This window comes from Sceloporus undulatus, chromosome 3 (assembly GCF_019175285.1).
Source record: "Sceloporus undulatus isolate JIND9_A2432 ecotype Alabama chromosome 3, SceUnd_v1.1, whole genome shotgun sequence".
Lineage (NCBI taxonomy): Eukaryota > Metazoa > Chordata > Lepidosauria > Squamata > Phrynosomatidae > Sceloporus > Sceloporus undulatus.
The window spans coordinates 17,658,155-17,671,076 of NC_056524.1; the positions used below are offsets into that span (position 1 = coordinate 17,658,155).

The window sequence follows — 12,922 nt, forward strand, 5'->3', positions numbered from 1 at the left end:
TTTTTTTAATTCCTTATATTTGCAAATACACCTTCCTGACATTGTGAAAATTATGTCCCTTTAAATATTGTAGCTAATAGCACTCTGTGTGTGTGTGTAGTATGTTCAAATCATTTTTCAGTTTATGGCAATCCCATGAATTTCATAAGGTTTTCTTAGGCAAGGAATACTCAGATGCAATATTGGCTATAGCACTGGAAGCAGCGAACTATCTGTAAATGGATTTGCTCTATCAGTATTTTGAGCAGCTGCTTTCAAAAATGACATTCTGACAAAGGAATGCAGTGATAGTGTTATGCTGCTGTATATTAAACAGGATAGGTAGATGTCTTTTAATGTGTTATTTATGACACTTTTATTCTGTTTATCGGAAGCAGGTACTGGTTCTTTTCAAACAAGAAAACTGGATATAACAAATGCTATAAAATTGGGGGGCAGCAGGGGGTTTACCCCGCCACCAGTCCTAACATGATCAGTTGATCACACAAGCAAAGCTTACATACAATGCAGTATTCACTCATGAATATTCAGCCCTTCGCCGCCTCTACTTCCACTCCTCAAAGGTTTCCCTGAGAGAGGCTGCATCCACAATGTGGAAATAATCCAGTTTTATACCGCTTTCACTGCCATGGCTCCATGCAATGGGAATGGCCTGTGTGTCAAGGCTGGCCACTACAATCCTACTCTGTTGAGCCAGGCCAGTTAAAGAAGTCTCAAACTGGATTATTTCTGCAATATGTTTTGGACCTATGTTTCACAAGGGCAATATGGTTCCAAAGTGGTCTCCAATTCACACACTGACCAAACCCAGAACTCTTTAGCTGGTACAAGTGGTTGTACTGTGTACCACCAGGCCATGCCCTGGACATGTAATGAACTTTTGTCCAAAAGGAAAGGATGATACCAATAAAAAAGTAAATATACCTTTCTTTTATAGGTTTATGACCTGAACACAGTAGCAAAGGAAATACAACTGCCAGGAGCTTTTTTTCTTGGAGCTGGAGCTGTGTCATCCAGAGTGGTTGGAGGCAATGCTGAGGTAGGTAAATATAAGGCCTTAAGGTCTGTCATAATCAAATAGAACTAGTAATGGTTGGAAAGGAGAGATGTGAGTTGAAGTTTCTGATCTCAATGACATTCATGGACAACTCCTCTCCAAAACCAAATCCTCCTCTCTGTTGGCCATTGTCACTTGAAATGGATCTCCTTCTATCCCCTCTGAGTCCTCTTTATCAGGTGAACAATTTCATCCTGTTTGGTGTCAAAGGAAAAAAAGCTCAGAAAACTCCCTTTCATACCTGCCTTCTCAATAGCTCCATGAGGGACTGCCAGTCGTGCCACCATTACCACTGTAACTCCCAGAAGTTTGTTTTTGCAACCATGATTTGCATTTGGAAAAAAATCCTGCATATTAGATGTCAACACACACACAACAACAAATGCAGTTGGGTTCTAAGTCACTCTGTCTCTCTCTAGCCTATCTCACAGGGGTGTTGTAAAGATAAAAGAGGAGTACCCTATATTATAAAAGAGCCTCTGTATACTGAGAGTTTGAAAAAATTACTTTTTGGAGGTCTACTATCCAGAGGAGTAGCCATGTTGACTCAAGGAAGCCACAGCCTGAGTTTGCAAGACCTGAACAGAACTATTAATAACAAGGTCTCTTGGTGGTGTCTCATTTACACCATAAGGTGAAGCTGACTTGACAACCCATACATAGCATATGACTCTGTTGCAGCAAAAACAATGAGGAACCTTGGTAGTGCTGGAGCTACATTCAACTCATCTAATGAAGTGGGCTCAAGCCCATGCTGGCTGGGGATTCTAGGAACTGTGCCCCCAAACCCTAACTTTTCTAAGCTCTGTCCATACAGCTTAGAGCACAAATACATTATGTGCCTTGTTGTTAACTGTCTTCAACTCACGGCGACCCTGTGAGACATCTCTAAGCCCCCCATCCTCTACCTCTCAGCTCTAATCTTGTGGTCTTGCTGACTGAGTCTATCCATCTGACCTGTGATCTTCCTTTCTTTCTACTGCCCTCTGTCTTCTCCAGCATCACTGTCTTTTCTAATGAATCATGTCTTCTAATGATGTGACTGAAGTTGGACAGCCTCAATTTAGTCATCTTGGCTTCCAGGAAGAGTTCAGGCTTGATTTATTCTAGGACTGAATTGTTTGCTTTTTGGCCAGCCACTGTTTCCTCAGCATTCTTCTCCAGCACCGCATCTCAAATGAGTTGATTTTCTTCCTATCTGCTTTCTTCTTTGTCCAGCTCTCACATCTGTACATGGTGGTAGGGAATACAATGGTGTGGACAATTCTAACTTTAGTGTTCAGCTATATATCTTTATACTTTTGGATTTTATCTAGTTCTTTCATAGCTGCTCTTTACATTCCTAATCTGATTTCTTGACTGCAGTCTTCATTCTGATCAATGCTTGATCCAAGGTATGGAAAATCTTTAACTATTTTGATTTCTTTGTTAACTAGGTTGAATTTATGTAAATTCTTTGTAGTAATTATTTTTGAGGTTTTTTATGTTTAACATTAAGCCTGCCTTTGAGTTTTCTTCTTTGACTTTCTTTAGTGATTGTTCCAAGTCTGTGATGCTTTCCATAGTAGTAGTAGTAATAGTAGTAGTAGTAGTAGTAGTATTTTGCTAGTAGTATATTATGATGCTGCCTCCTTGTAACTAACTACCTTAGCAGCATTTGATACAGTCACACTGGCCACATGACCAGCAGAGTTGTATTTGGACAACACTGGCTCTTTGGCTTAGTAACACAGATGAGCACCACCCCCTACAGTCAGTTACGACTAGACATTCATGTCAAGGGACTACCTTTACCTTTTTATCTTAACTGTAGTGAAAGAATATGCCAATATAAGTGTTAATTGCAACTAGTTAGCCAGGATCATGTATAACAGAGCAGAACAATGTAGTGCTCGCCTTATGTTGTGGAACTGCAGCTCCCATCAGCCCTACTGAACTTAGTCAGTGTACATTGTACTCCCGGATATCATAAAGACCACAGCTTTTCCATTTCTACCTTATAAACAGGGTTTTCTAACACCTTCAAAGTGTGGTTAAATGTTACTGGAGTGCCTGTGATCAGCTTCTGCTGATATGCCACCTACAACCCTTCCTGGAACAGGAAAACCTAAACATGGTTGTACATTCACTGGTAACCTCTCGTCTCGATTTCTACAATGCGCTCTACATGGGGCAACCCTCATGCCTCGTTCAGAAGCTCCAACTGGTTCAAAATATGGCAGCCAGATTGGTTACAGGGAGTTCTAAATTTGATCCTATTACACCTATCTTAAAATCCCTACACTAGCTGCCTATTAGCTTCTGAGCACAGAATAAGGTGTTGGTCATTACCTATAAAGCCCTACATGGCTTGGGTCCAGCTTCCTCCCATACAATCCTTCCCACACTCTCAGGGCCTCTGGGAAGAATCTCTTGCAGTCCAAGAAAACCAGACTGGTATTGATTTCCCAGAGGACGTTTTCGGTTGCTGTTCCAAAAGCCTGGAATGACTTGCCAGAAGAGATCCACCATATAACATCTTTGGAGGCCTTTCAGAAGGCAATAAAAATGGATCTCTTCTGGCAGCCATTCCCAAATTGACCTCCTCGGAATGTTCACTCTCCAGTTGCAGAGCTGTTCCCACTGGACTGTGACTGTGCTTGATTTTATTGACTATTTTATTGGTAGTATTTTATTGGGAATTGTTGTTTTTAACACTATTTTAAGGTGGGAGGGTGATAAGGAATTGGATTTTTTATGTTTTGCTATGGCTTTTTTTACTTGTGGCTTGTTGTGTTTTATTTTTATTGATCTTATGTTGGTTGTTACCCACCCTGATCAAATACAGGGAGAGACGGGATACAAATAATAATAATAATAATAATAATTATTATTATTATTATTATTACTGTCTTTCAGTGGCGCTTCAGTAAAACCACTAACTTACTCTTGATTATTCTTTTTCTACATTTATAAAGAGACTTTAATCCAGGAATGTGTTTGGTTTGCTTCTTATGCTAATTGTAAAAGTACAGTAGATGACTGGAAACAATCAATTCATATAATATGTTACTGAAGTGATCAGTGATGTACTCCTTGTCTTTCTCTCTAGTTCATCCCTCTTGTTCAAACTAAGAGTGACAAAAAGTCTGCTGTCAATGGAAGTTATGTTGCCCGGATTAACCCTGAAGATGGAGGGTGTCTACTAGAGAAATACAGCTCCAAATATAAGGACTGTGAATTTGGACTTCTAGCCAACCTATATGCCAGTGAAGGCCTTCCTGGTGAGGTAGGTGGTCAGCTTTAGGGTCTACAGCAGTCTATATGGTCTGTATGGTGGAGGCTAAAGCATAAGAGCTATCATCACAAAGTCTATCGGTCAAATCCCATACCAGTTCATTGAGTGGTATCAGGAAAACCATTATTTTGGGGGCTTTAGCATTGCAGTGTTAAGTGCAGTGGTTTAGTGATTAAGACACCAATTCTGATGATCGGAGGTTGGAAGTTCGAGGCCTTAGTGCTGCATGATAGGGTGAGCTCCTGTCACTAATCCCAGCTTCTGCCAACCTAGCAATTCGAAAGCAGGCAAATGCAAGTACAGTCAGCTCTCCTTATCCTTGGATTTTTTATTTTTTTTATCCACAGATTCAAGCATCCATAGCTTGGAAATATTCAAAAAAAAGTATAAATTCCAAATAGCAAACCTTGATTTTTCCATTATATATAAGGGACACCATTTTGCTATGCCACTGTATTTAATGGGACTTGAGCATCCACGGATTTTGTTATTCACGGGGGGTCCTGGAACCAAACCCCAGTGGATACCAAGGGCCCTCTGTAGATAAATAGTTACCACTTTTCAGTGAGAAGATACAGTGTACGGTGCAGTCATGCTGGCCACATGACCACCAGAGCAGTCCTTGGACAAGACTGGCTTTTCAGGTTAGAAACGGAGATGAGCACTGCCTCCTACAGTCAGTTATTACTAGACATTCCTGTCAAGGGACTACCTTTACCTTTTACCTTTAGCATTGTATTTATAATGTGGAAATGATAATATTAGTGTGACAGGAGTGCATTTTTAAAATTTTCTTTTGAGTAATTATACTATGCATTTCAGCCACAAAGATTCTTAGAATGGCTTATGAATTGTTAATTGTATGTGATGTGTGTTTAGTATTTTTTTTTAAAGCATATCTAATTATGAAGGCCTTATTGTAATGTTGCTGTGAACAGCACTGTATATTAAAGGAAGTGGTGAAATGTTTTGAAGAACATGACTTAGCAAGTACTGCCCATATTACACACTTTTTTCCCTTTTTCTTATTTTTTTTTAAAGGTAATTGAAGTAAAAGCAAATAGGAGAACTGGGGAGCAGAATTTCATATCATGCATCAGAAAAGCCTTAGAAAAATCTTATAATGACAAACCAGTTGGGATGGGAGGTACATTTGTTATCCAGAAAGGGAAAGCAAAGATTCACATTATGGTAAGTCAGTCTTGATAAAGGGTATCTTCCATTGTGTATTATAATAATATTATAATTATTCCATTCTTTTCACCAGTCTGGGACGCCAGGTGGTTCTCCATCACCATTTGGTCTCTTCACTGTATGATTCTGACTTTTGTGCTGAGTTGTATGTCTTTACATTTTAGAATCTTTTCTAGTTCTTTCATAGCCACCCTCCTCACTCTTAATTTTCTTCTGATTTCCTTGCTGTAGTCCCTGTACCAATCAATGTTTGATCCCAGATATGATAATTATTTTACTATTTCTATTTCCTCATGGTCTGGTTTGAATGTGTGTAGGTTCCCTGTGGTCATTATTTTTGTTTTCTTTATGTTCAACAGTAACCCTCCTTTTGCACTTTCTTCTTTGATCTTCCTTAGTAGTTGTTCCAGGTCTGTGAGGTTCTCTACTAGTATTATGGTGTCGTCATCTCAGATTGTTGATATTTCTTTCCATATCTGTTGACATATGTTGGTTAGCACTAGAGTTAACTCTGTCAATGTAAAATATTAGGTCACCAAAAATGGTTAGTGACACTACCCAAGATCAAGTTGATTTCTGAAGCATTATAAATTACCATCTGGGACTGGATACGTTCCATGCAAAGCATCTGAGGGATGCAGGTACAGAGACAAGAAGCTGACCTCAAGATCCAAAAAATCTTGTAGTCCAATTTTGGTTTATGTGTTGTAGTGAAATATGTGGGTCAGACTCTCATGCATGCATCAGCCAGACTGGAAGAGACCAAACAGCTCATGCAGATCTCTAATGGGTCTTAAACTAGGCTGATTGTGATTCTTCATATCTAGCCTGTTTGATCCTAATGGGGGACACTTTAAAAGCATATTACTATACTTTGGAGATAGAGAGATGTATCAGTTTACAGATGTTTGGTTCAGTAATCAGAATGCTGTGCCTGTTTTTCCATATCTGTGTCTGTGAGGCCAGTCCAGACATTTTACTGCCTAAAGCAAAGTAGCAAACACCTAATCCCACTCTAACACCCAAATCAAGATGTGTAGCATCCAAATCCAGCTACATTATTTTAGTACCAGTGTCAGAAAAAAATTACACAAATACCTCTCACTGTACTTGAGAGTCAGAATACTAAATCAACCAATCAAATAAGTTTAAAATGTTCTGCTCTTTTATACCAGCCAAAATCTTCTGTCTGAATTGGTTCCGTCATTCTGCCCAATGGTAAAGCAAATTTAGTTTATTAATAATCTCATGCATATAACTGCTGGGTGACTTGGATCACAGTAATTTCTTAGAGTGGGATCTAGTGAGCTCTGTGCCCTTCTCCTTTCTGTTTGTGTAGTTGTCCACCTCTAGACATCCATCCACTAATGATACACAGAATTCTGATTACCCAGTGTTTCTATGTGCATGGAGGGTTATTTTGTCTTCCCAAGTTTGGGTTATGTTGGAAAAATAGGACAAGACTCTATCAGTGATGGTAGCAAAGTCAGTGATCAGGAAGCCTGGTGTTAAGTAACAATTTTGATTGATTAGAAGGGGGCTTAACTTTTGGTCCAGTCTTCCCACTTTTTCTGTATTTAACTGTAACAACATTTTAATTTCAGCCTTCAGAATTCTCTGCCTGTCCTTTGAAAACAGATGAGGAGCTGAACAGCTGGCTTAAGTTTTTTGAAATGAAAGCTCCACTGGTTTGCCAGTCGGTATTAGTTTCCCAAGACCCGGTAAGTCAGTTTATTGGCATGGAGTGTACTAAGTGTATCACTAAGATGTACCACTTCCGACTGTAAATGGGGATGTACAAGTTGAAATGGTCCCTTACATTAAAAAGAAAAAGGAAGCCTGGAGGAGGGGGAACACTGTACCATTATCATGCATTAATCACTCTTACTGAAGTTCCTGTGTAGGGATCACTTCCTCCAAAAGGTTACACCAGTCTAGAGTGAGCAAAGGGTATATCATGTGTGGTGTCCTCTGTTTCACTGATGAGGTGCACTGTATTTACAATAAATACAAACAGAACATAGTAGAAGGCTGGAGCCAATAGAGGGTCTGTGCTGGCTATCATTAAGGGAGAGTGCAGTGGCTGTCTACAGCAGACAGTTTTGGCAGCAGAAGGAAATTATTGCTGTGTGCTTTTCACTGCTAAGAAAGATGAAAAAAGCTTTTCGGATTTTCTATCTTACCTGCCAAAATGACTTGCCCTGTGTATCGTTCATTGGGGAGCAATTGATATTTGCTATTCAGCCTTAGGCAAACAATAGCATAATTTGCAGATTTTCTAGGACTTGGTTTATTGTGGTTTTATTTATTCCCAAGGGTTTTGATCTGCGTCTGGAACACACTCACGGTTTTAGCCACCATGGTGAAGGAGGACACTATCATGAGGACACAACTCCAGAGACTGTTGAGTACCTGGGGTATTTCATGCCTGCTGAGTTTCTCTTTCGAATTGACAGACCCAAAGATACACATTTAGTTGGCCGGGATTAAGCTTGATACGGGATCTAGTCAGAGTGGGATGCCACTCTTACTGAAGAACAAAACGCCAAATGAATTGTGGAAATCTGCTTCTCAGTGAAGCCACTTACAAACATATTGAATCATCACAGAAAAATAGCACTTACTTCACTTATACTTTAAAAATAGCATAATTAATAATTGGAAATAAAATCAAATTTAAATCTGATGGCAAAGAATACTAGGAGTCAAATTATTACTGCCATGTCTGAGAATTTGGAGGTCTTGGTTTTGCAGGTCTTGGTTTTTCTCCCATGAGCAACTATCTTTCATTGTAACCCTATAAGCCTGGAACCAAAGACATTATCACACAGGGCTTTTAAACTGTAGTTATAGTTGTAAAATAATGCTTTTGGCAATACTTACCACACAATGTTATTTCCTACCCGTAGCTGCTGTGTGTCCCTTTTCATTGATGTGGAGGGACCTGTCACTAGCTCCCAATCCCATGGCAATCCCAGTAATCCTCATGTGCATAACATCACTGCCATGGCAGTTACAATATTGGCAGTCATGTGGTGTCACAGTCTCTTGTTCTCCCCTGTCCCTCCTTGCCCTCGCTATTCCCAAGCAACTTGATTCTCTCTCTCTCTCTCTCTCTCTCTCTATATATATATATATATATATATATATATATATATATATATATTCTATTTTCTTATTTTTAAACTTAAATTACATTAGCAGGGCCATAGAACTGTTTTTAAAAAGTATTAAATAAACTAAAAGAAAAGGCATGCTGGGCAGATCATAGGGCAGAGAGGTGGGGTTAAGGAGGAGTCCAGAAGAGAGCATGATTGAAAAGACGTGCGATAATGTCTGCTCTCAAACCAGTATGTTTGCATGTTTGTTAATTAGTGATTGCAGAAAGAGACTTGTGTAATAATGTCTAAAGTCACATTGAGCTCAAGGGACCTTACATCCGAGTAGATGTGAACTGGTTCCTAGAATCATAGCATTGGAAGATACCACAAGGGCCATCCAGTTCAACCCCCTGCCACGCAATCAAAGAACTCTTGGCAGATGAGCCTTCGGCCTCTGTTTAAAAATCTCCAAAGGAGGAGCATGTTCCGTTGTCCAACAACTCTTACTGACAGGAAAGTTGATTTAAGAGGTCTCCCCTGTTCAGTAGGTCATCTCCAGTGCATGCTACTCACTGACAAAACTTTCTGGGGAGCATATCCCATTTCCCAACTTTAAATATTTCTTTTTCTTAAAACATTCTGCATCCATCTGTCATAAATTTGGCAGATTTTATCACCTCAAAAGGACAACTATTCCTATACATTTCATTCAATCTTGTTAAGAAAGAAAGAAACAAGTAGATCAATGAAGAGACCATGTAGACCAATGTACCTTAGGCTACCTGGAGGCCAGTGATGTTTTCTCCTAATGTACCAGGGACCAGTACTATTTTTATGCTCATTTGTTACAGCTGTTTCTACCTTTCCTAGAAATGATCTGTAGATTGGCAGCTGATAGCTCACTGACCTGCAGTGCTCCACAGATTACTAGTTTGGTTAGCAGTGCCATAGATAACTAGTTGGACCCTGAACAGAATGTTAGACCAGACAGGTATTTGGTCTGATCCAACTTGGCCCTTATGAGTCAAAGCAACTGGAGGCAAAACACCCCACTTTCCAGTCTCAGATCCAAACTGAATATTGCTGTTGGTGTCCTCTCCTAGTGTATCATACACTTGGTCCATATGCAGTTTCATTTTAAGAAATTTGGGTTAGCAGCCATTTTAGAAATAATCAAAAATAATCAAATTGTGGCTCCATGACTGAGATGGCTCCTAATTATCAGTAGAATACTTGTACCAGTTTTTATGCTTGTATCATGAAATAACCAGCTTTCATAAATACCTTGTGTATCATAATACATTCAACTGCCATCCCATTGTCTGCACTCGAAATGTCTCAAGAGCATGGGAGGAAAGCATGACAAAGAAAGCCATGCAAAGATTTTATTGAAAGATAATGTTTCAGGTTTATGTTGCAATGGAAACAAAAAACAATTTAGCAAAAATGAGGAAGGAATTTGTTATGACTGGTTGTGTAAGCAGTATTAATGGATGATAGTTAAAATTGTGTTCTCCCTCTTTTTGCTGTGAAACAATGCGGAATTTTGAAGAAAAAAATGAAGAATTTTAAAGGAAAAAACAGAGACCAATGTAACTTAAAATGACAACCTCTCTAATATCTGGACTGGCCAGATGTTTCTTTAAAGTTCTTAGCTCTATGGGAGTAATTGAAATTTTGCTCTGGATAGGACGTTTCCAGTGTGTGCTGGAACACACCATGGTAACTATCTTTAACCTGATGCAATTCATGTGTGTCTGACTAAAGTTCCCATCACCCTGTACTCCCTCCCCAACCAGCATGGGCAGCTTTTTAAAAAATGGTGATAACTTTGTAGACCTTTAGATGTTGTTGAACTAACTGCATCCTGATGCAGCACTGTAAACAATGAAGTGTGATGGGAGTTGCTGTCCAGTGCTTCTAAAGGGCTGCACAGTTCCCACCCCTGTCTCAAAAAACTTGAGTGTAGGGAAAGGAAAACCCATTTATATGTCATCATACTCTTCTGGGAAAAATATATATATATATAATGTTAATTTACTGTTCTGATACTTGCTGAAATTAAGAATTCAAAAGCTGTAAGCTTTTGAGTTGCATTTTGATACTACAAATAAAAATTGATAAATTGTGTTTGGTTTGTCTGCGTATGTTTTTATAGACACCTCCTCCCACTTCCCATATTTTCTGTCCTAGTATGGAAATGAATCTGTTCAGTGAGAGAAAGATCACTGCGTATACCAGAAAAAGGAAATGAATGGCTCGCCAGATGTTGTTGAACTGCAGCTCCCAGCATTCCTTATCATTGGCCATAATGACTTGAGTTGCTACCCAAGAACATCTGGAGAAGCACACATTTCCTACTACTGCTTTAGTCTAAGAATATGTTGCGTTTTAGACAGTGGAGCTAAAAGCATATTTTCAGGATGACTCCAGATAATATTGAGGCAACAGAAGACATCAAAATTGGCCCTTGGCCACTGAACTTATTCTTGTTGTGTGCCTTCAAGTCATTACTAACTTATGGCAACCCTAAGGCAGATTTAATGTAGGGTTTTCTGAGGCTGTGACTTAGCCAAGGTCATCTGGCTAACTTCCATGGCTGAGCAGGGAATTGAACCCTGATTTCCCAGAGACTTGGTTCAACACTTAAACCACTAGTATACCACACTGTCTCTTCCACTGAATTCACCAACATCAAATTTAATGACTCATTGATGAACCAAAGCAGGCATCAGATGCCTTTAATGCTTGGGCAAACTCATACAGCGGTAGACAATCCCCAGATAATATGATCCTAAATTATTTAGGCCAAATGTAAAGCTTTTAAATATCTTTGAAAACTATATACAGTACAGTATCTGTTTTTACTGTACCCATTTATTTTCTGACAGGGTAGGCTACCACGCTATTTCTTTTAAAAGTCAAAATGGATTCAGGAAAGGTAGGGAAGTAGTGGTCCTGGAGTATTTTCTGAACTAAGCACAAGTGGGGCTATACTTTGGGGAGGTTTTTCCAATGGAGATTGCAGCATTGTCTAGATGACAATAAAAAGGATGTGTGTGCAGTGGCAATGGATAGAGCTAGTCTGTTATATTGTAGTACCCAGATGAGAGCAAATCAAATTCAAGAATTTCATAGCATTGATTAATGGTAGCTAAAGTGGTGTCGAACTGCTTTCTTCCTGCAGTGTGGCAGCAGCCCTAGCCATTGCTAATGTGGCACATCTCTAGAGTAATTGTTCTTAACCTGCAGGTCTTTAGATTTATTTTCTTTTAACTTATGTTATTTGGACTTAATTCCCCAGAATTTCTGACCATTGGTTGAGAAGTGGCTCTAGAGGCATCTCCCCAGACAAATATTTTGTTAGTTACGCTTATATCTTTATTTCAATTTACATGGTTGTTGTTGATCTTCACTTTGACCGCATAACAACTCTGTGAAGTGGGTCAGGTTGAGAGACAGTGATGTGTACAAGTGACCGCTAGCTTTGTGGTCCAATCGGGACTCAAACCTGGACACTAGAAATAACTGAAAATGAAATCCTCTGCAAACATAACAAAGCAGAATCATAGAGTTGGAAGAGACCACAAAGGCCATGCAGTCCAATCCCCTGCCATGCAGGAAACCACAAAGCATCCCTGACAGACCTCCAAAGAAGAGACTCCACCATGCTCCGAGGAAGGAGTGTGTTCTACTGTTGAACCGCTCTTACTGTCAGGAAGCTCCTTCCTCCTAATGATGGAACCTTTTTTCCTGTAGTTTCATTTCATTTCATTGTTCCCTGTTCTAGTCTCTGGAGCAGCAGAATACAAGCTTGCTCCATCCTCAATGTGATACACCTTCAAATACTTAAACAGGGCTATAATGTCACCTCTTAACTTTCTCTCCTCCATAGGAAGTGGTGTCAAACTGCATTAATTTTGTAGTGCGGCAGCAACCAAAGTCTTTTGTAGATCTTGAGTATGTGAAGCTTGAAAAAACCAAGCAACCTTTTTTGTCTTGGGTCATCCACGGGGTCGACATCGACTCGGAAGTCAGTTAACAAAAACAACAAAATCTGCACTGCAGAATTGATGCAGTTTGACCCTGCTTTAATTACCATGGCTCCTTACTATGGGACGCTGGGATCTGTAGGACAATATCATGCTTACACTGTGTTAGCACTGTCCATGGGTTATTTCTTACCACAGGTAAGAAATAAATACAGTGGGCCCTTGGTATCCACAGGGGTTTGGTTCCAGGACTCTCTGTGGATCCCAAAATACAGAGGCATAATAAAATGGTGTCCCTAGT

General features: G+C 39.6%; 1 protein-coding gene across 1 annotated transcript in view; it reads left to right on the forward strand.

The window, feature by feature from the left end:
• Positions 1 to 10,759, forward strand: part of C3H11orf54 (chromosome 3 C11orf54 homolog) — a 19,905-nt gene extending 9,146 nt beyond the window's left edge. Inside the window, 5 exon segments of the mRNA XM_042456874.1 lie at positions 916 to 1,039; positions 4,149 to 4,325; positions 5,376 to 5,525; positions 7,133 to 7,249; positions 7,845 to 10,759. Of these exon segments, the coding sequence (XP_042312808.1) occupies positions 916 to 1,039; positions 4,149 to 4,325; positions 5,376 to 5,525; positions 7,133 to 7,249; positions 7,845 to 8,018 (742 nt within the window). The 3' untranslated portion in view covers positions 8,019 to 10,759.
• Positions 10,760 to 12,922: the final 2,163 nt, after the last annotated feature.